Below are 23,769 nucleotides of genomic sequence, written 5' to 3'. Positions count from 1 at the left end.
CCACCACTAGTCGAGCCCCACCTCCTATTGATACCAGTCCGACGGAGACCCACAACCGCACCACTCCGACCGAGACGCCGACGGAGACCCAAAGCATCATCCACGAATCGATCCCACGCCCACCATCTCGACCGAACCCACGCACGCACGTCGGCCGAACACCACCGGAGAAGAAGAAGGTCCGATGCCGTGCAAAAATTTCAATTTTTTTGGGTTTTTAAGGTCGCCCATCGGACCCCATCGGGCGGGCATCGAGCCCCCGACTTCAAAAACCCAAAAAAACCCATCGGACCCCAAAAATTTGGCATCGGGGCCATCGGACCCGACTTCAAAAACCCAAAAAATGCCCCATCGGACGGGCATCGGGCCTCATCGGACCCGACCCCTTAAAAGCCCAGAAAAATTGAAAAAAAAAAAAGAGTAAGTATAGAATATCAAATTTCCCTCTCAAATTAATCTATGAAGAAAGCCTTGTGATATTACTAGGGAAATTTGATTTTTTATGCTTACATTTGGTTAAAAAAAAATTTCTAAACAAATAATAACTAATATTTGTATGATATGACAACTTTTATGATATCCCTAAAATACTCCCCATTTACATCACCCCCATTTACACAATCGGACCCCACATCGAACACAATCGGACCCCATATCGGACCCATCGGACCACCATCGGACCCCATCAGACTACCAATTTTTTTTTATGTTTTTGCACTAAAAAAAAGTATGGGAAATTTGAGAGGGGTATTTTTGAGTTTTAGATAAAGTGGTCATATATTTTCAATGGTGATATGTATTAGTTTAGGGATAAAATATTAGGTATATGTAAGTATAAAAAATCAAATTTTCCTATCACTATTAGGGCAGCAAATAAGCTCCATATGTTAAGAGATGTGTATCAACCTAAACAATAGGTCTTTAGATCTCATTTGCATGCTCGCCAAAGTTCGGAACAATGTCACGTGGTTGATAATTTGACGAAATGGGGCAAAAACTAATTCTTTAGCAACCTATAACATTGAAGAAGCTAGGAGACTTTGTCTATCCAGCTTAAGTTTGTAGAGATTGGGTATGCTCTATAAGCTTATATTAAGACATTGTAGAGATTTGTTGTAATTTTGTGTATGTTAGTAGAACTTGTAATTTTAGTGCCCATAATGTGGCTAACTGGGCTTTTATTCACAAGTTGTACAGTTCTATTCTGATTGAATCGGTTCCGGTGGACCTTTTATGTAATGACCGAGAGGTCTAGTTTGTTTTTGAATGATATGAACACACTTATTGTCAAAAAAAAAAAGGAAAACAATTTTACCACCCTCAAAGCAATGGTTAGACGATTAAAAATTCTCACTAACTTATGGATATGAGGTAATGATTCCTGTCGAGGTAGTATCGAAAAACCTGTTGAAGAAGTCAGTTCAAAAGACAACTCAAAGTTGGAACTCTGATCTTACAAAAAAGCCTTTATTGTTTAAATTATTTGAAAATGATGATAATCTCCCAAGCTTTGGAGGACACATGTGTTATTTGCATGCAGTTAGAAATAGTAACATTTTAATTTTTTTCATTGTTTTTTCATGGTGGATGTATTTTACACTTAGTCAAATTTTAGTTTGTAAAGATACCCAAGGTACTGTGAGTGGTAAATTATAATGCAGATTCCCTCGTCCCCGCCCCGTTAGGAGATTCTCTATTCCATGTCCGATGGGAAATATGCAGGTATGAAAATTAAAATCCTTAATGGAGATGGAAATGGAGAGAGCACTCCTCGCTAATTCCCCGTAAAATATGATGGGATAGTTGCATTAAGAAAAAAGTAATCAACAAAATATACATGCACTCGGCGAAACATTGTCTCAAAAGTGTACAAAACAAACACCACTGCTGGGTTGGATTCGAGCACAGCAACTTCTATTCACCCTTGTTGTGTAAGTTATCAACAACCTCGGCGGTTCACAGTTTCAACCACCGGAGTTGTTCCAGTACCCGAATTTATTCTTTATGAGGCATTACATGCACTTAGTTTCGTGATTTTATAACTAAACATCACACAGGAATATTAGTCCTCAATCTGAACTTTATATTGAAGCTTTTAAATCCTTATGTTCTATATTTAAAATTTATGTACAATAAGCTCAGAAAACATTACAAAAATTGATGTTTAGTCTTTGAAAAATCTAGACTTACAATGGGTCTTCAATTACATCCTTTTTTCTTCAACATATCTTACTTTGTTCGTACAAGTTCAAGGGGCAAAGTCTCCATTGCTGTCTGGAGTATACAAAGAACAGTTAGGATGCCGAAATGTTACCAATTGATTTCATTTATTTAAGATAACTCTTACTATTTTAAAAATAATGTTATGTGCGTAATGTTTTAGTGCATATTTTGTGTGTACATATCATCGATATGATGCTTACCCACAATCTCGGAGTTCTGGGATCAGACTTTGAGTGTAATTTGGAGAGCTCTGACTGAAAGGTTATGACTATTGAAGCTTTGAACTCAACTGAGAATGGACTGCAGAAGTGATTCAATCCGAAATTAGCCAATACTTATTATGTTAAACATGAAAACAGAGCTCACATGAGATGGTAAAATAAGATGCATCGCAAATTTGCAAGTTACGTTATTGAAGCAAAGTTTGAGAAAAATACGCGAGCCTAACTTACATGAACAGAAGGCGTGTTGCATGTTGCGATTGATAAAGTGAAGTTCGTAAAAAAAAAAAAAGAAACAAATTAAGAACAATATGCATATTTGGCAACCTATTAGTTAATAGTAACTTACCCTGCTAAGATTGTTGGACATGTTAAAAGGCGGGGAAGTAAAACGTAAATGGGCAAAGTCAGATTCCGGCATACATCTCCGTCTGCTATCTAAAAAGAAACAAAAACATATATTCAGTTATATGTGATTTCAGAATATATGTGATTTCAGTTTAAGTTCCTTTGAAGAAAGTGTTGCATACCTGAGTAGTCCGAATAAGAGATGTTTCGGTAATAATTTTTTCACCAAGAAGAATTGACTCTACACGAAGCAATTGTATATCAATGGATTTAATGGGAACTGCAGATGATTCCACTGTTAGTTCACCAGTAATGGCATCTGACAAAGAACACTGAGTAGACATTCTTCCAGTCACCCGAAATCCACCTATCAAGTGCGACCACTTGTCAGCGGTGCGGTAGGATTATCTACTTACAATTTTCCATACAAATATGAACTACCTATTCTTACAAGACAAAACATAATATGATGGAGGTAAGAAACAAACCAGATTTTAATTCGGGAAGAAGCGGGTGTCTTTGAGTGTCTTGAGTAACGTAAAAGATTACCATCTCAGGAGCAACTGGTCCTGCTAGAAGATCATCTAACAAAGTTTCCGGAAAAAAAAAGGATCTTTCAGTTATTTGGATGAAAACAAATTATCAAGATGAAAAAATTAAATCATAAGTGCAAAACTACCTTTGTCACTTTCAATAATGAACTCTGTTGTTGTAGATAATGATTTATGAAGGTATCCTCTCATCAAATCTGCAGTTAATAAATACTTTAAAAGATTTTTTAGTCGTCATTAATTAATGAGGTAAAACAGTGAAGAATTGCACTTCTCAATATTCACCTGAATGCTAATATCGGCGCCATGGAAGGTCTCGTAGAATCTTTCTAAGTTCTTTTCTCCTGCCTTCTTGAGGTACAGAGAAAATGGTATCTGTACAGGCAACAAACAGAAATAACATGAGGTGAATTTACAATCAACTCGAAACAGCATCAAGATTATGGAAGGAATGGGGAGTTTGCAGCCATCATGATTTTAGTATCTATTAAAGAAAGGTGAGAATAAATGACAACGACATCAAGATCAAGTATATTGGTTTAAGACAAGATGCGACGAACCAAATATCATACAAAGAAATGTTATTTCTTGCTAACTACAAGAGAACAATTAAGAATTAGCATACTGTAATTATAAGAGATTAACATCATCATAAAATAAGAACTACACCATTAGAAACATTTAAATGTAACAACAAACCGTTCTTTAACTGAATTCATAAGGTCCTAATAGTTTCGTAAGTGATAATGGAACATCACCAAATAGATTAGAACTTAAAAGCGATTATCAAATTCAAATAATTCACCACAATATACTACCTCTGTGGTTCCGGAACTAATCTTTCCAGAAGGTTTGATCTCAATGTTCTTATTCCTGCTCGCAAGTTAGACAAGAAATTGACGTTAACACAAACCAAACTAGATATGAAAAGTATCAATAAACAAGCATAACATATAACATAAGTTGTTGAACAGAGCTAAATTTAATATCTCAAGCTAGTACTGCCTTGATCCTAGAATTAACTCATCTTAAGTAAACATACAAACAACACAAACTTGAGAAAAGATCTGTCAACATTACTCTGAGATTGAAACCAAACTAACTCTATTATCACCTTTCAAAAGTCATGAATGTAATAAAGCCATCGATCATTAAAAGCCAAAGCCAGGACATCGATATCGAATTAGATAAATTTTCAAGGGCTTTTTAATTCAGATAAGGTATAGTCGGACTAGTCAAGTCATCCAAATTTATGTACAAGAACCATTTAACATGAGCACTCACTAACAGCTACTTAAAAAATGAAGCAATTGAAATTCCTAATTCCAAGGTTTCGAGTTTCAAGTTTTGGGTTTTAAAATATGGAATAGTGCAGTCGCAGTAGCTGTAACTGTCTCAACACCCAGAAAGACTCAACAAAGATTGAAGTATCAACAAAAATAATCGTAACAATAAAAACATAAAACTAAAAAAAATGGAACACGAAACAATTTATACTCATTCAGATCAAAAGATGATCATACATCCACTTTCAGTTCGAGAAGATGATCAAAGAAAAAACTTTAGCTAGTACACGAAAGTGTATACCATGATGATTGATGAGCATCCCCCAACAAGCAGAAGAGCCCATCAAACCTCAATCTCTACTTCAAATTGAGATTAACACTAACTACAGGAGTAAGCAAATCAAAGACTAGCCTCCTCAGATGCATTGAGAATTGCCCCTTTGAAACAATCACCCTTCATCTCTTCCTTTTCCAAACCCCAACTACAACCCAAACTCTCAATCTTCAACAACTCACAACAGTGAGGAGCTTCTCTCTCTAAAAATTAACTTCTACAAAAAATTTCCACTATACAATAGAAAATGAGTTAAAAAGTTCTTACACAATGAGTATAGGCTTAATAACACCATAGAAAGACTCAATAACACCTGCTGATCCTCCACGAACCTTAAACACAATAAAAATTACTATAAATATCTTATCTAGAATTCAAACTCTTAAACCGATATTTTCTTGCATTTTCCCGATGAACAATCAGAGATAGCTTAAACTCACCTGTAGATTGACGGATCCATTGACAGTGATGCGAATACCATAGTGAGAAATCGTAGAAGGAGAGTTGACGATGATTTTTCCTTCAAGAGGTTCCTGCAACTCAAAATTGACATTTACAGTCATTGTTAAGTATGATAATCGTTAGGATTGAGATTGAGAATATGATAAAGAGAAGTTACTGAAGGTCGGTAGATTCGATTGGCATGGGAAAGTTTGAGCTCAATCGCCATTGATTTCAGTCTCCAGAAGAAGAAGAAGAAGAAAACTGGAAATTGTATTTCTTATTTAAACTTTTGTTTTATTATTTTTTTTTTAAAATTGAAAACAATTTTAATAACTTTGTTATTATCACTCATTTCGGAAATTTGACAATATATGCTTAAAAATATATAATAGACTAAAACTATGCTAGCATTTTTTACATTATGAAAACTATACTTAAAACATTTTTCCCTTACAATTTTACCCCTAAAACAAACCAAAAAATATTCATAACACTTTCTCTCTCTCTATCTCTCGGATTTCTCTCTCTCTCTCTCTCTCTCTCTCTCTCTCTCTCTCTCTACAATACACACATTGCCACCACCGGAGCTAGTGTTCGGCCGACTTACTCAAAGGGAACTTGAAACCCAACCAAAACTCTAAGAAAGTCATTCCTTTAAACAATAATGGGTATGTAATTTCTTTAGTAATTATTGTTTGATTTAGATGTATTTATGTTGAAAGTAATAGATCTACACATATCCGTGGTTTTTATGTACCCTTTTGACACCCTTTGTCAATGAAACACGAAATGCAGCAAGTCTGCGAGTTTACTGGTTTTTTTTGCAATTTTAGCGATATTTTTCGACATGGTTAGCGACATTTAGCGATTAAGAGCTGACAAGAGGTTAGGGATGACATTTAGCGACATGTATCGACATGTCGCGACACAAGTCGCGACACATAGAATTATTGTGTTATATTGTGGATATTTTTTATTTTTCTCGACATGTTCGCGACGTTTGTCGACTTACTGTATTTTGCAATTATTTCGCGATAAGTAGCGATAGGTTCGCGATATCTTGCGACATATTGGTTTGTTATAATTTGTGGTCATTTTGTTTTGCAGATTCGAATGTGTTTGTAGTTGTACTATATGATGGGGCTTGGGCAGTTGAAGGTTTCAACTGGATTTTCAATAATCCCAAAAGTAAGATGTTAATGTTTGAGGTTGACACTACTTTAGAAAAGATGAATGATATTTTGTATGAAGAATTGGATATAGACCCTATTGTGTATGAACTGAAAATAGAGGTGTGTTATATGTACATGAAAGGCAATATGATACCGCCAGAAGTTTTAGTGAAAGATAGTCAAGTAAGATTGTTCTTAAGAATGAAGGCAAAAATGAGTGTGGAGAACTTGCGCCACTTGTTTGTGACTAAGGTTAAAAGGCATGCGCTTTTGGGGCCTACTCCGCCAACTCGTCCTCCCAAGAAGTGTTGTTGGGAGTTTTGTCCCGAAACGGATCCGGTAGTAGGGATGAATGAGCGAGCCCCTACTAATATAGAGGAGGATAATAGGGTTGACTATGGATTTGACCAGTTCAATGAGTTTGATGGTGCATTTTACAACAATGATCCTATAGTAGATTTGAACGAGGATGGTGATGCGGAGTTGGAAGTTCATGAACCTATAGAAGTACCTTCTTTAAGGTTAGAACTACCTCCACCATCTCCACCACGTCCAAGGGAGCAAAGGAAAGACCAAGAAAGAAGAACCCCTCGGAGTGAAAATTACGAAACACCGAGCACCGGTAGCGGCGCCTGTGTCCTCCTCGTAGTATTGTACCATCTGATTTTGAAGTTTGTACAAAATTCAAACCTATTGTGTGGACAAGGGAAGACATAGAGGAAAATAATGTTTATACAACTTCTTTTACTGGTACACATTCAGGGGAAATATATGTTGGCAAGCTGTATACAAATAAGATCGAATTGAAAAATGTGGTTTGAAGGTTTGCATTGAAAATGAATTTTGAGTTCATGGTGAAGAAGTCTGGGACCGATGTTTTTTATGCAACTTGCAGGGGTTCAAATTGGAAATGGAGAGTGAGGGGGAGGAAGAGGGCACGTTGTGACATGTTTGAGGTTACCTTGTATTCCACAACGAACACACATGTAGCTCGGATTCTAGACATGCCGATAACCGTCAAGCGGCAAGAGTGGGTTGTTGGCCACCTCATTAAGAACAAGTTCAAATCGGATGGAACTAAGTACAAAGCTAAAGACATACAAAGGGATATGTTTCGGGAGTATGGGATCAAGATGAGCTATGAGAAGGCTTGGAGGTGCCGAGAGAAGGGACTTATGTATTCGAGGGGTACGCCGGCGGCGGCTTATAGTCGGTTACACAGTTACTTTTACGTGCCGGAACGGAAGAATCCAGTACTATTACGGACATTATCACGAGAGGATAACAGGTTCAAACCGTTTCGGTCCTTTGCTTGTAGGAGGGGATTTAAGTTTTGTCGTCCTGTGATTAGTATCGACGGCACGTTCTTGAAGACAAGGTTTGGGGGCACAATGCTAGTTGCTGTAGCGTACGATGTAAATAACCAACTGTTTCCGATTGCCTTTGCAATTGTTGACAGCGAGAATCATGACTCTTGGAAGTATTTCTTGCAGAAGTTAAAGGAAGCGATTGGGGAGGTTGAAAACTTAGTGTTTGTATCGGATAGGCATCAAAGCATTGAACATGCTGTCGAGGTTATTTTCCCCGAAGCATGCCATTGTGCATGCTACAAACATATTTCTATGAATGTCACCCACAAGTTCAAGACTGATGTATGTAACACGCAAATATGGTTGGCCGCTTACGCATGGTCGAAGAGGGAATGTGATAGACATTTGCAGGTGCTCCGACAGATGGATCCTCCCATCGCTGCTTATGTTGACAATATAGGATTAGAAAAATAGGCTCGTCCTTATTGTCTAGGAGACAGGTACAACATCATGACAAACAACGCTGCAGAAAGCCTTAACAACGTGACTGAAGAATTCCGGGCATATCCAATAACTACTCTAGTTGAGTTCATAAGGTTCACACTACAAAATTGGTTTGCTAACCGTCTGGAGAAGGCAAGTAAGTGTGTTACCCCTTTGGCAACTCATTTTGAGGAAGATTTGATAAAGCAACACGAGGATGGTAGACGTAGAAGTGTCCTACGTAACGGTGCACAATTGTTTAATGTTGGAAGAGGTGCTGACGGTTCTGACTTTGAAAAAGGCAGAGATGTGAACTTAGTTGAGAGAACTTGCACTTGCGGCATGTTCCAATTGTTGAAAATTCCTTGTCCCCATGCATGTGCTGCAGCGCTTACTCAGAATGTCAGTGTCTACGCTCTGTCATCCCCCTATTACACAAAGGAGACGTGGAAGAATACTTACGATGCAACAATTAATGTTGTGGGCGAGGAGGATGAATGGGTGCTTCCAGAACACATGCAGAACATGAGAATCGGTGTACCAGTGGAGAAGAAACCTGTAGGTCGTCCAAGAAAGAGCAATGCAGGAAGACTACGGACTAACCGATTTCCATCGAACGGTCAAAAAGTCAAGGAACCACGCAAATGTTCAAACTGTGGCGCATTGGGACACAACAAAGCTACTTGCAAGGCCAGGGTTTGAGCAGCATTTTCGTTTTGAAATTGCATGCATTATTATTATTATGGTTTATGACATGTTACTTGTATTTTTTTATGTATGACTATGTTTTATGGACATTATTTTCTGTGTATGTGGTTGTTTACTCTCACTATCTCAGATTTTTGTATATAATTGTGTATTTCACGACATTTTGCGATATGTAGCGACACTTTCACGACATGTTTGGAAATTTATTTTATTCTGGAGAAGGTCCTGAAAATGCGACTTTCCACGACTACACTAGCGACATGTCGCGATATAGGAAGAACTTTTATCAATTATGGAAAAATTTAAAAACTGCGACATTCCACGATTACACTAGCGACATGGTGCGATGTAGGAAGAACTTTTATCAATTCTGGAAAAAATAAAAAATAGCGACGTTTCACGATTAAGTTAGCGACATTTAGCGACATTAATGGAACTTTTATTTATTCAATGAAAAGTCGATATTTAGCGACGTTTAACGATTACATTTGCGACATGAAGCGACATGTAGCCTTGCAATATTTGCATAGAGATCCAGGCTTCACCTGTTTACCATTTAAATAACCTAACTTGCAGCGACGGCAGCCTTCGGGGAACCCTGGTGGTGGAGCCGGCCATACACCTGTTTTGTTAATTTTTTTTTCAAGTTTTAGAAACCTCCACTCGTTCATAAGCCGTTCATCTTCAAAACGATTCATGTCATCAAGCACTTTTTGCATTTGAGGCGTAATTTCCCCACAATCAGGCTCCTGCTTGATCTCTTCAGGAGTAAGAATCGGATATTTGCCCTTGTTCCTTCTAGTAGACATTGCTAAGAGAATTATCTTAAGAGGAAAAAAATTAAGAAAATATGTAACTTATGAGATAGACAATTGGCTTTTATAGAGAAAACTAGTAGTTGGGAAGGTGGGATAATAAATGTAAAAATTGAATTACACAATTGTACACATGTTTGTCATGCACAAAGCAATTTGACAATTTTCGCGACATGTCGCGACACAGAGCGACATGTTATCGACATAGTCAAGTAGTTGGTTAGGCGGGATAATAAATGTCACATTAATTACCATTTAATGTGGGAACGTCTTTTGTACCGACGTTTCGCGACATACATGCGACATGTTAACGACAGCAACTGAAGAGTCAAAACATGATTGTACTATCGACATTTTTAGCGACATGTTCGCGATGCTTTAGCGATATGAAAACAAACACTCAGAAACTAAAAATTTTCGACATTCAACGACATGTTAACGATTTTGTAGCGACATGTAAGTAAAAGTTTTAAAATTGAACACTTTTCCATATATAAAAACTGTACAGTACTAAAAACAACTATCGTCTATAATACAAAAAAATTACAACCCTTTTAAATTATATTTCACCAAGTTAAGTTCTGATAAAACAAGTCTACACACCACCGATCTCTGAACATTCTCATGCTATCGTCTGTAATGTTGTCCAAGGACCGATTCAGCATGAGATGTTCGATGTACTCAAGTGCATACACCCCGCAATCACCACTGAAAAATTAACAACAAACACATTTAGAGACTGAACTGCATTTAAAGAGTAATGGCAAATTAAATAATAATATACTATATTAACAAATACCTTGTTTTACTTTGGGGAACCACCTCACTTGGCATGCGTCTAGCATGCATTGATTTGAGTTGGCTACTGTCCCCTAAGTCCACATTGAGAATGTTGTTGTTGACTTGATCATAATAGCCAGTAGACCTCAGCAGATGTGGAAACAACTCAGTCCAAGGTAGCATGATGCATCAAACTGTGCGTCGGTGGTGCATGATAAATCATTATCGTACACCCGAATCTGCCACATATCAATATCTACCTCAACAGCAACCCAATGTTTTTGATGATCGAAGTACAGGACGAAGTATATGAAGTTCAAATCCTTCCAACATGGCATGTATCTGCTCTCCATACCCAGATAATACTGGTTCACCGCATCTGGCCATTCGAACGTACTTCTGTCACCAGTCTGGCAGCTCCAAATGCCCATGAGGAATTGTGGAAGTGTTGTGTCCAAAATCACACCTGGCTGAGGGTACAACTCTGGAAAATGATGGCGTCTCCTCCTCATCAAGTGTGATATGGCATCTATGTGCTGCATACAAAAAAGAGAAGATTAATCAATGTCGTAAATAAAGTCGCGAAACGTCGCGAACAATGTCGCCAGAAAAATTTGCCTAATGTCGCGACAATGTCGTGACAATGTCGCGACATGTCGTTAAACAGAAGCAATAAAAAAGTGCCCCATGTCGCGATAATGTCGTCACAATGTCGCGACATGTCGACAAATAAAACAGAAAGCAAAAAAACATCAGTATCAGCAGCAATGTCGCGACAATGTCGCCAACACATCGACAATAACATATATGTTGCAAAATCAGAAAAAAAAAACTAATTAATGATTAAATACTTACATCATCGTGAAGCCACTCCGACCTAAGAAATAAAACTGTGAAGAACTTCACATCGCCAACACCGGTGTGCACATTCCTAGGTCGAGCATTGGGAATGTCTCCAATCAACCACCTCTTGAACGTACGAAGCAATCTACGGTCTGCTGGTCTCTCCGGGTCTACGTTCTTCGGAAGAACTCGCCTCTTTTTCTTTTCCGCAGTGTAGTCGTTCAAGTACTTTGGCGGCTTCCTCTTCCTCACAAATGGCACATTTTCTGTGGGTCCAGGTAGAAGTAGGACTTCGTCCTGTGATTGTGTATCCCCAATGGCCGTGATAATTGCTTCCAATGGAGTTGACGGTGCCTCGTTATCATCTGCTTCCCAATCTTCTGGGAAGACATCTTCGTTATCACTCGCCGGTTCTTCCTCATTTTGCGGTGCAGGTGTGGGCTCTCCAGGTGTGGCCGCTCCTTTTACCATAGCCATCAACTCGTCCATCTTAGCCAGTAGAGTCTCCTTCAGATCTTTCTGACTATCTGTGAAGGACCGCCTCATGCTGAGATGGCTATTTACTAACCCCGTCTGTGCCAACATGACGGCTTCCTGCTGGGACTCAAGCTTCTCCAGCCGGGCCTCAATACTATCCAACCTCTTTACAAGGTCAGTGTCCATAGTTGTACTGGTTGGAGCAGAAGGACCTGCTGAAGTAGATGGCTCGTGTACTTCAGGTGCCGGTGGTGGTGGAACTAAATTTGCCTTTGTGACGGCCTCGTTGATGGTCTTCGCTTGAGTTTCAAACACGGACTCCTGTGTACCATCAACGTCTACCGTTTGTTCTACGTCCATCTCAAAGCAAAGAGGGGCTTTACCCTCATTAATACTCTTAAAGTATGCCTCTTCACTGGGCCGGGGAAACAAGCACTTCTTCACCACCAACTGAAACAAAAAAGGAACACAGAAGTCAAATATTATGATAATTGTAAACATGCAGCACAATGTCGCTACATGTCGCTAACATGTCGCGACATATGTCGCGATAAGCGATGTGGCAATTTCTTTTTGCGATATCGCATAATGTCGCTAACACATCGCGAACAATGTCGCGAATGTTCATTTTCAATAAATTTAAATAAAATACTGAACAGTTAAGAAACATACCCGACTGTTGAATAACAGTGCAATGTCGGTTGCCTTCACATCTTGTTTCCGCTGGCCCTCCGGTGTTTTCCAGCTCAACATTCTGGGGAACTTGGTCCCGTTGCAGTGGTCATACTTCTTCCCCAACTTCTCAATTGCTTCGTATGCCCAGTACTGAAAGGCAGGCACATAGCCACTAACAGTGTACTTTGCCTCCTGAGCAATCTTCTTCCCCTTCTTCTTGTCAACATTATCCTTGTAATGTTGCATATTCTTTCCTAATGTCTCCATCAGCTTACGGAAAGCGCGCTCGCCCCACGGATACTTAAAGAAGAATTCGAGATCGTTAACAAACTTCAACATCTCAGGCCAAACTTGGACATTGCCCTCCTTTGATACTAATACACCTTCAATGAAAGCGATCAGTCCAAGCTTGTAGGCATCATCTTTATCTTCGCACCTCTCAAGTTGGAGCATAAGGGAGTCCAACTGAACAGAACTCTTCCCTTCAAAATAAGTCCGAACTAGATGGTCGTTGGACTTGGCGTGTATTTCCTCGTCTGTAGGGGCACTACCCATAGGTAAGCCAGTAATGAGTCCAAACTCTATCCGTCCGAATCTCATGTCATTTCTCCCTACATGAAACCAAACCTCATCATCCTTCTCTGTGTCCACTTTCATTTTTCTTAAGAGGAGGCTGTGGACCAACGCGCCGGAGAAAGTCAACTCTCCAGCTTCCCAAAAGTGTCCGAAAGGACTAGCCTTCACTGTCTCAACCAAATCCATCTCAGTAAACTTGGCCTTGATATATCTGAACCTATCTGTACCCCGATAGGTAAGACGTCCCGTGAAATGAGAGGAAATTGGAAGTTTAAGTTCAGGTGCCATCTGCAAAATTGTCAACAAATTTGTTAGAAGTATGTCGTTAAAGATGTCGCACTATGTCGCTAATTATCGTGAAACATAATACAGGTTACTGCTAATCATATCGCTAACTATGTCGCTATTATGTCGCTACCATATCGCTAACAACAAACAGGACGATAAAAACACATGAATCCTAGGTACAACTGTCATATATCGCTAACCAAATCGCAAACATGTCGCCAAACACATACAAGTCGATAAAATCATGAAACCTACACACTCAACACTATATATCGCGAAGTGGCTCGCTAATGTATCGCTAAAATGTCGATAAACAAACGGTTTCTTATAAATTTTGAACTTTCCCAAGACGATGTCGCGCTATGTCGTGAACATAGTCGCGACACGTCGCAAATTGTGCAAAAACCAGAACACAGATCGGCATGAATGAAATTCAAACGAAATCAAAAATTTTTCAAAATAAAGTAAATACATTTCTTTAAAATGAAGCACAAACAAATAAAAACTAATCAAAACAATAAAAAAGTTTAGACAAATACCTTTTTTACTGTTTCGGATCTGGGTTTTGTGTAGGGGTGTCGCGAGTTTGGGGTTTCACGATATCGTCTCCAATGGTCTGGTGCTCGTCTCTCTGTGTTTCACGATATGTTACGGGCTTCCACGATTTGGTCTTCAAAGTTTTCGCGATGTCGCGATGTCGTCTGGAGGTGGTGGATTTCGCGATTTCGCGATTTCGTCTGGAGGTGGTGGTTTTGTTGGGGTCGGGTGGGGTTTCGTAGCAGGCTTGGTGGGTTGTCGTTGGTGGTCCGGTGACTTGAGGTGGTGGTCCGGTTAGGGGAGGGTGGGTGTCGTTTGGGTTGCGTGAGAACGAGAGACAGAGAGAGAGAGAAAAGAGAGAGTTAGAGAGAGAGTGGTAATTTGAAATGGGGAGGGTATTATTGGGATTAATCTTAATTGGAGGTTATTTTTTGAACTATTTTTTGGCTAACATATTAAAACAACACATGCTATTTTTAAGCATGTATTGTCAAATTTCCCTTTTTAAATTGCTAATTAGCCAATAATATAAGTATCAAAATTTTAAGTAGGTAAGAAGTATAAATTTAAATATTTATTTTTAACGAAATAACTACTTAATATTTGTTTGTCCTCACCATATTATTTTTTACTTTTTTTAACATTTATCATGGAGTGAATTGAATTGTCTATATTAGAGAACATTGTTGTCCTATGAACAAAATAGTACTCCCAGCCACGAACAAAAGCAAATGACACTACTTAGTCCATCTTCAACCGAACTCTAAAATACTAAATATAGTATAGTTTCACACTATATTTACTCCAATAAAACACTAAAGCTATCCTCATAAATGATTTTGTCTACAGTGTCCCACTATTTAGCTGTAGACCACACTATTTTTTTAAAAAAATATTTTTAATAATTAAATAATACTTTTAAGAAGAAAAAGTAAATAATTATATAAATTTAGTATTAAAATATTCTTATTATATTAATAAAATAATAAAATAATAAAGAATATGAAATTTGGTGTAATTTTTAGTATTGTGGTTGGAATTGAAAAAAAAAATTAGTGTTGAAATAGTAATTTTTTAGTGTTGATTTAACATCAAATTTGGGTTTCCTCATTGGAGATGCCCTTATGATAAGGTGATTCAAGATTGGTAAAAATAGTCACTATCTTGCGGGAGATATTAGATAACATTGTTCCACGTGGATTAAAGGTAAAAGTATTGAGTCATATATAAAAACATGGACTGCTCCACTTATCACCAATTGGTTTTGAAATGGAACTCCATGATTCTCAACAGTTTACAAGTTGTTCAATAAATCATAAAAAAAGGAAGACAGTTGTCGTGATATTAATAGGTTGCTAGATCAAATTAAAATTGTTACATAAAAATGTATGCTTTGATTCACAAAGTAAGTGCTCTTTAGATTGGGATTGTACCTCCTTGTGCTCGTCAAGCCTTTATGCTAGACGTGTCGAATCCTGCATAACATTGTTGTTTAATAAAAAATTTCTCTTTAAAAAAAAAACACTTATCATGGAGGACTAAAAAAAAATCTTCATTAACTTAAAGCAAACTGTTCCACTTCCACATACATAAAGTTTTAGATAATACATCCTTAACAAAAAACTAATAAAAATAAATTTTTCTCTACAAAATGCATATTACATTCTAGAGATATATTAACAACATTTTTCACTTATTTGGATATATAAGAGTAATACCGTCATTCTCTTATATAATCTTTTAGTTAATTTTTATGTCCGAAAATACATGTCAAAGTATTTTTTTCTATGGTGGTATTTATTAGTTGCAACATCATCTTTATAAAATTTTAAAAAAAATTCAAATAGTTTACAGTACTGAAAATTTTTAAACAAACATCGTATAATAGAATATTAGGATGAAAAAAAAAATTAAAAAAAAATTCCAACATTTAATTTTAAATATGGAGGTTGACTAAAAAATTATAGGGTATAAGACATTTTATTTTATTTTTTTACTTTTATGTTTTTCTTTATATATTATTTCTTTTTATAAAAGTTGTTTTTATTTTGAAGTTATGTTGTTTTCATTCTATAAAAGTTGTTTCTTTCTCCATGTTAAACAATTTCTATTTTGAAATTATGTTATTTTTATTTTTATAAATAAATAAAAAATTAATCATAAAAATATAAATAAATGAAAAGTAAATTATAAATGTATAAATGAAAATTGTAATGGGCAAACTGTTAGATGTGCAAGGGATCCTTGGTTACCTGGTAATACTACCTTCACTCCCTATCATTATGGTGGAGACCCTCTTTTTACTGTTGAGCACTACATAAATTCAAATAGGCAGTGGGATATTCAGTTATTGCAGCAGCATTTTGGGGACTTGGATGTTCAACGTATTCTTTCTATTCCGTTGAGTCTTTTTCCCAAAGATGATAAGATTATGTGGCACCATTCGGATTCTGGATGTTATACAGTGCAATCCGGATATCACCTTGCTGTTAGTTTGGACTCACAAGATGATCATTCATCATCATCCACCAATAGGAAATGGTGGAATCGATTATGGTCACTCCAACTTCCCAAAAAAGTCAAAATATTTGCTTGGAGACTTGTGAATGATGCTCTTCCTACAGCAGTCAATCTCGCACACCGAAAAATTGCCTCTTCTGCTGCTTGTGCTCTTTGCAAATGTAGTTGGGAATCAGTCGGACATGCTCTCTTTCGTTGTCACAGAGCTAAGTTGGTATGGGATAAGTTTCACTTTAATGTTTTCATTCCCAACATTGCTAACATTAAAGGATTTGATATTTATTCCCATCTTGCTGCTGTCCACAATGACAATGATTTAGAAATTATCACATGCCTCCTCTGGTGTATTTGGTCTGAAAGGAATAAAGAGATTCATGGCACTAAACCGAAACCTGCACCCATTCTTTGTTCTTTTGCTTCCAATTATTTAACTCAATACAAAATGGCTGCTACACAACAGAAATGTGCTTCTGGTTTATCTTCTACCAGCTGCAATGCTTCGAATCCTGTGGACGCATCTGAGAAGACAAGGCCTCAATGGAAGCCACCTGATGAAGGCTGCTATAAATTAAATGTAGATGCGGCATGTACTGAAGCAGGTGCTGTAATAGGCTTTGGTGCGATTCTCCGAGATCATCATGGCTTTGTTATTGCTGGCCTTTCCAAGCCTTTCCCTGGGACTTTTTCGCCTAAAGAAATGGAGGTTGCTGCTTTATTTCATAGCCTTCAGTGGGCTCTTCAACTTCAGCTTCCAATTTCTTTCATTGAGTCAGATGCATTGGTGGTAGTTAATGCTCTTAATAAGGCTTCTTCTACTAAGTCTTTAGCTCCTTTCTATGATTTAGTAGAAGATGTCTCTTATCTTTTATCCTTCTTTCCTAGAGTGAAAGTATCTCATGTAAAAAGAGATGCTAATGAAGCAGCTCATGCTTTAGCTAAATTTGCTCTTCGATTGGATGAAGATTACACTTGGTTGGGGGAAACTCCTTCCCCAATTATCTCTGTTATTATTAGGGACTCATCTTTTTAATAATAGCAGTTTTTTTCTCAAAAAAAAAAAAAAAAAAAATTTCTTTGTTTTATATGATATTACAGTTATTCAACAAAATTACTGACGTGGCGGAATATGATTGGACAAGTGACAACACTCGACGTGGCAATCCAAACATATATAAATGTAAATGATGTTCCAATTTTACCCCTCACCACAGTCCAATTCATCATCTTCTTCAACCTCTCATTTTCCCATTTTAATTTCTAAATAAATAAATAAAAATAAAAATAAAAAATGCGAAGCTTTGTCTTCTCTCTCCTCATTTTCTCTCTCTTCCCAATCTCTCTCTACGCTCGATCCGTTCTCCTCGTTCTTCAAGACGATCTCAAGGACTCACCGCCCGATGAAAACCCTACAGATTCCACTCACAATGACTCGCCCGAGTGGGACGAGTTCGGGGATTCCGATCCCCACAAGTCCGACGAAGAACTCGATCCTGGTTCGTGGAGACCGATCTTTGAGCCTGACTTGTCCTCCGCCGAGCCAGGTTCTGAGTCCGACGCGATGTACTACTCAGGTGTGTTGAAGATGGTCAGAGCTGTGAGTACCGGCGAGGAATTGGTCATGGAAGAAGGTGCGGCGGAGATCGAGGCGGCTGCTGCGTCTGGTCATTCTCATGCTCAATCTGTTCTAGGGTTTCTTTACGGTACAGGACAGATGAAGGAGAAGAATAAAGGGAAGGCTTTCATGTATCATCATTTCGCTGCTGAGGGGGGTAATATGCAGTCTAAGATGTCTCTTGCGTATACTTACTTCAAACAAGATGTATGAACACTTAATTCAACTGTGAATTTGATTTTATATATTTGAAATTTGCAGTAAATGTGTGGTTTGTGAGAAATTTGCTAACTAACAATATGAAAATGTTATATTTAGGGAAAAAATCACATTGAATTTGCTGGTCGTAGAGTGAAAATTTATGGTCTTTATGAAAAAAATTATTAGTAAAATAACTCTTTTGAAAAATTTATTAGCAAAATAAACACGTTTGGTCGCTCATAATTACACTGTAATGGTCGCATTTTATGTTCTCATAGTGTAAATTCATTGTGGTTATTTTGTAAATTTTACAATTTCAAGTTGTTAGTTTGGCAAATATCAAAAGTAAATGTGTGGTTTGTTAGGATTTTATTTATTTGTTTGATTGGTTTGGTTATAGATGTATATAAATTTGTTTAAACAACTTATTTGGATAGATACATTTGATTTTTATAGATTTGAAATTTGCAGTAAATGTGTAGTTTGTGGGAAATTTGCCAAACTAACAATATGAAAATAGTCATTTACTGGTTGCATAGTGTAAATTTATAGTCACATATCGACCATATTGCTCATTTGATGGTGTTTATAGCGAAATAATGAGTGGTTGTACAGTGCAAATTCAATGTGGTTATTTTGCAAATTTTATAATTTCAAGTTGTTAGTTTGGCAAATTTCTTTGGTAAATGTGTGGTTTGTTAGGATTTGATTTATGTGTTTGATTGGTTTGGTTATAGATGTATGAAAAGGCGGTGAAACTCTATTCAGAATTAGCTGAAGTAGCAGTGAATAGCTTCTTGATTTCGAAGGATTCACCGGTCATTGAACCGGTGAGGATTCACAATGGAGCAGAGGAGAATAAGGAGGCTTTGAGGAAATCTCGAGGAGAAGAGGATGAAGATTTTCAAATTTTGGAATACCAGGCGCAGAAAGGCAATGCTGGTGCCATGTATAAGATTGGTCTTTTCTACTATTTTGGATTAAGGGGTCTGCGGCGTGACCATAAGAAAGCATTGTCTTGGTTTTTGAAGGCTGTGGAGAAAGGTGAGCCAAGGGCAATGGAGCTCCTTGGAGAAATATATGCTAGGGGAGCTGGGGTGGAAAGGAACTACACAAAAGCTGTGGAATGGCTCGCACTTGCATCAAAGCAGCAGCTTTATTCTGCTTACAACGGAATGGGTTATCTGTATGTCAAGGGATATGGAGTAGAAAAGAAAAATTACACTAAGGTGAGACTGTCTCTGTTGTTTAAAGTTTTTTTAGATTTTGGTCTAAATTGCTTAACCTGACTGCCTTTTTCTATCATAGAATTTTATTTTGGTGAGAATAATATTGTAAATCTGTAGTTTGTAAGGTAGTATGAGGCAAGGACTTTCTATTAGGAAAGCTTAATTGGAATCTTGTGTTTACACATTTGATTGAAATGTAGACGGAGAAGACAGAAGATTTCAGTGTAGGACTTGGATTTTTTAAGCAGTCATTTTAGCTGCTATACAAATGAGAGGACCTTGTAACCCCTTCACTTTCCCAAATTAATGATCTTTATGTGAACAAGAAGTTTTTTCCAATGCTCATGGACAAGTATTATTGTTTACCTCTAGTTTTCATTACTTGGTGGAGAGATGTAAATATATGTTTTCTACTCTGTGCACTAAATTCAAGAATCATTATATATTGATTTGTAAGACCTATTTCACAACAGGCGAAAGAGTATTTTGAGAAGGCTGCTGAGAATGACGAAGCTGGTGGGCACTATAATTTGGGAGTTATGTATTTTAAAGGGATTGGGGTAAAGAGGGATGTGAAAGCTGCTTGTCAATACTTCCTGTATGCTGCCAATGCTGGTCAACCGAAGGCATTCTACCAACTGGCAAAGATGTTTCATATGGGTGTTGGGCTCAAGAAGGATCTCGTTATGGTAAACTCATCATTATTATTTTTAATCTTTCTATCTGATCTCCCTGTTTGTTTATTTTACTTGCTCCTACATTTCTCTGATATTTTTTCTAATAAAAATGATTATTTTCATTATATTGCACGCTTAACTGGTTCATTTCTTAGTTTGACTATCATGTTTCGTGGACCTGATCCCTTAGGACCCTTAGTAGGTTAGGTCAGTGAACTTGTATACAGTTAGTGTAGTGCTCTTTACTTTGTCACAGAACGATGATAAGTTTCGTGAAATTATGGTTGAACCAAGGTATGCTTAACATCAGACTCTTTATTAAGTGTGTTCTTTAGCATGCATCGAAGTAAGGTGAAAGTCGAAGCGAGAAGAAATAGTAGCTTCTAGCTATAATATAAATAGATGAAGATTTTTCTGTCCCCTAGTCTTTTAAAAATAGTTTGCTTTGATGCTATGGAACTGAGATGTATCTCAATTGATTGTCCCGTGCCGTCCCTTCTAGAATGAATATCTTCACACACTATAAAATATTTAAGAATGGTACACCATCTTGGGGTTGGCTAGACTTAAACTAAGATGATATAATTTATATTCTTGACCCTATATTGTACTTGGTGCTTGAATCTTTAGTGGCCATATACATGTTTGAGAACTCTGTAAATGCATATACCATTTATTTTATGATATGAAGATCTTAATTTATATTCTATTCAATCAGCTGAAATTTTCTGTTCCACTCCTTGAAAGAGCTTTGGAAAAAGAGATATACAAACATTACAATATTATGTAAAAAAAACACTGGTTTGGTCTCAAACCCCAAAAACTTCCATAAGTAAAACTAAGATATACTAAACATACTCACATTATTGATAATTGGGTACTGCTTCATGAACAACTTCAATTGTTTTCAGGCAACTGCATTATATAAACTTGTGGCAGAGCGAGGACCATGGAGTTCCTTGTCTAGATGGGCGCTGGAAGCATACTTGAAAGGGGATGTTGGTAAGGCATTATTTTTGTATTCAAGGATGGCTGACCTAGGTTATGAGGTAGCACAAAGTAATGCCGCATGGATTCTCGATAAATACGGAGAACAAAGCTTGTGCATGGGAGAGTCTGGATTGTGCACCGATGCTGAAAGGCACCAGCGTGCACATTTTCTGTGGTGGCAAGCTTCTGAACAGGGCAACGAGCATGCTGCTTTGCTGATTGGTGATGCATATTATTATGGCCGGGTATGTCTTTTAAAATATATTAACAAAAGTCGAGTTGCTTGATCCTTTTTTTTTACCCTCTCATTTTAACTAAAGCTTTCTATGTTTTTATACTTCCTTAAATAGGGTACCGAGAGAGATTATGAACGTGCAGCCGATGCTTACCAGCATGCCAAGGCACAATCTAATGCACAAGCCATGTTTAATCTTGGTTACATGTATGAGCATGGTCAAGGGCTACCTCTAGATCTTCATCTGGCTAAGAGATACTATGACCAAGCACTAGTGGTTGATCGTAATGCAAAATTGCCCGTCACACTGGCACTCATGAGCCTTTGGATACGTAAAAACTACGCCGATAGTTTCCTGGTAAGTGTCCTTCCCCAGTAGTACTTACTTGATAAAACCCCATTTAGAATATACAAAGAAACTAATAATACTTGAGCATGACTGTCATCATCCCCATTAGTAGAGTTTTCAGTGTCTGCTCATTGAGAATTTGGGACAAATCTTGGGATTCCTGGAATTTTCTGAATAATCAATTATAGGGTTTTTAATCTGAATGCTAATATCTACACACAAACACTAATAAATGGAACATTTTAAAAAATATATGTTTTGGATTTGTAGCTTTTGTTATATATTCCTTGCTCCCGAACTTTTACATATACTAAATCATGTTCTCTTAACTTTTCAAACGGTTCAAAATTCCTCCCAAAGTATGAGATTGTTGGGTCCAAGGATTTGTTCAATTTTACCAACATAAAAATTGTCCATCTACTAAATCGTGCCCTGTGAATTTTGATATCTACCATATCTTATCCCCTAACTTTGAAATGTATCAAATGGTGTACCTTAAACTTTCATCCTAACGGAAAATGAAACATAATTTTTTAAATCCAACAATATCAATAGTTAAGAGAAAATTTTAACGGATTGAAACATTCAAAGAGCACAATTTAGTACATGTCAAAGTTTGAAGTAAAAATTGTAATTAACCTAATAATAATAATAATAAAAAGTGTGATTTTTACTGTAATTATTTGGTGAAAGCATTTTGGGTGTAATTGTAACTAAAATTCCAACATTTTTTACATGTAGGTTCACTTTATTGATTCATTACCCGAAGCCTATCCGAAAGTGGAGGAATGGGTAGAGAATGTGCTCTTAGAGGAAGGAAACGCAACTATTCTAACACTTTTCGTCTGTCTCATTACCGTTCTATATCTTCGCGAGAGACAACGCCGACAGGCTGTTGTTGTAGCCGCTGCAGCTGCAGCAGCAGCAGCAGGAGATATTCCCGAACCACACCGCCCTGACGACCATATGGAACCTGTACCTAATTGATGTAGTTCCGAGACTATATGGGTGGGGAGAGGCTGTCTCAACTCAAACAAAGGTACCTAGTTAAGACACCTTCTCTTTCGATACTTTTGATGTATAGGTCCTTTTACTACTGTGACACTCTAGATTTAGTAGTCTCCAAAGAATTATTATCCATGTTATAAAATTTTAACATTGTATTGTTTGTACCATAGAGAAGTTGGAACTAGGATAAATGTCATATGATTTTTCTTTTTAGTAATTTTCATAGAATTTTATAAGATTCCAAATTCTGGTTTGGAAAATTGGAATTGACTGATCTGCTATAGATATTCAAGTTGATTCATTAGAGAGTAAAAAAGAACTGAAATTGAAATCTTTTTTATTCAATGGTTAATTGGGTTGTGTTGTTGATTTAGTTAAAACACATTGAACATTGCTATATTTATTCTTGTATTGTAACGTAATTAGTAGGTTAAGCACAATTAGTAATAGAAAGCCTTAACTAATGATATGATCATATTTAGATGTATAAATTTAAATGAATGGATAAATTAATTTGTGTTCTTTACTTTACCCATTTCCCATTAATTGCAAAACAATAGAAGAAAAAAGGAAAAAAATCCTAACCTTTTATTAATTACATCCTCATATTACAACGTCTTTCTCAATCTTTATGTCTAAAAATCTATCGTGGAAATTTTTTTTTATAGTAGTATTCGTTAATTTAATGGTTACGGTATCGGTACAAACCTCTTATAGACTATTGCATTGTTTTCAATTGATTTTTTCATTATTATTATTTTAAAAATAAAATCAGCGATTCATTAATTTAAGCATTCAGAATACAATATGACCTTTATATTAGTTGTAGCGTTTGATATATTTTCTATAGCACCATAACCAAAGTAGTGCATAAGAC

The 23,769-nt window shown here is 36.9% G+C and overlaps 5 protein-coding genes across 6 annotated transcripts; 3 read left to right on the top strand and 2 right to left on the bottom strand.

Annotated features, from left to right (window-relative positions):
• Window positions 1-2,062: 2,062 nt before the first annotated feature.
• LOC115709573 (uncharacterized) lies at window positions 2,063-5,757 on the bottom strand. Of its 2 annotated transcripts, XM_030637704.2 has the most exons (11): window positions 5,583-5,757; window positions 5,404-5,496; window positions 5,231-5,295; window positions 4,162-4,216; window positions 3,629-3,718; window positions 3,472-3,556; window positions 3,281-3,376; window positions 2,975-3,159; window positions 2,794-2,882; window positions 2,424-2,523; window positions 2,063-2,274 (listed from the first exon to the last, which is right to left on the bottom strand). In XM_030637704.2, the coding sequence occupies exons 1-11, from the start codon at window positions 5,631-5,633 to the stop codon at window positions 2,230-2,232; spliced, it is 954 nt and encodes a 317-aa protein (XP_030493564.2). In that variant the 5' UTR covers window positions 5,634-5,757; the 3' UTR covers window positions 2,063-2,229. The 2 variants fall into 2 exon arrangements, with proteins under 2 accessions (XP_030493564.2, XP_030493566.2); XM_030637706.2 differs by lacking the exon at window positions 5,231-5,295 and having other exon boundaries at window positions 5,583-5,717.
• Window positions 5,758-7,415: 1,658 nt separating this feature from the next.
• Window positions 7,416-8,363, top strand: LOC133035544 (uncharacterized). Its single transcript, XM_061111389.1, has one exon. It carries the CDS (start codon window positions 7,416-7,418, stop codon window positions 8,361-8,363), a length of 948 nt encoding a protein of 315 aa, XP_060967372.1.
• Window positions 8,364-8,399: 36 nt separating this feature from the next.
• LOC133035543 (uncharacterized) lies at window positions 8,400-9,074 on the top strand. Its single transcript, XM_061111388.1, has one exon. It carries the CDS (start codon window positions 8,400-8,402, stop codon window positions 9,072-9,074), a length of 675 nt encoding a protein of 224 aa, XP_060967371.1.
• Window positions 9,075-10,461: 1,387 nt separating this feature from the next.
• LOC133035542 (uncharacterized) lies at window positions 10,462-13,534 on the bottom strand. Its single transcript, XM_061111387.1, has 5 exons — window positions 12,668-13,534; window positions 11,531-12,445; window positions 10,871-11,211; window positions 10,695-10,820; window positions 10,462-10,603 (listed from the first exon to the last, which is right to left on the bottom strand). Exons 1-5 carry the CDS (start codon window positions 13,532-13,534, stop codon window positions 10,462-10,464), a joined length of 2,391 nt encoding a protein of 796 aa, XP_060967370.1.
• Window positions 13,535-17,706: 4,172 nt separating this feature from the next.
• Window positions 17,707-23,059, top strand: LOC115709563 (ERAD-associated E3 ubiquitin-protein ligase component HRD3A). The gene is made up of 6 exons (XM_030637693.2): window positions 17,707-18,410; window positions 19,142-19,633; window positions 20,107-20,322; window positions 21,222-21,545; window positions 21,651-21,893; window positions 22,626-23,059. Exons 1-6 carry the CDS (start codon window positions 17,880-17,882, stop codon window positions 22,869-22,871), a joined length of 2,052 nt encoding a protein of 683 aa, XP_030493553.2. The 5' UTR covers window positions 17,707-17,879; the 3' UTR covers window positions 22,872-23,059.
• The last annotated feature ends 710 nt before the right edge of the window (window positions 23,060-23,769 follow it).

The sequence above is a fragment of the Cannabis sativa genome, chromosome 3 (assembly GCF_029168945.1).
Source record: "Cannabis sativa cultivar Pink pepper isolate KNU-18-1 chromosome 3, ASM2916894v1, whole genome shotgun sequence".
In the NCBI taxonomy this organism is placed as follows: domain Eukaryota; kingdom Viridiplantae; phylum Streptophyta; class Magnoliopsida; order Rosales; family Cannabaceae; genus Cannabis; species Cannabis sativa.
This window is presented reverse-complemented; position numbering and strand designations above follow the sequence as displayed.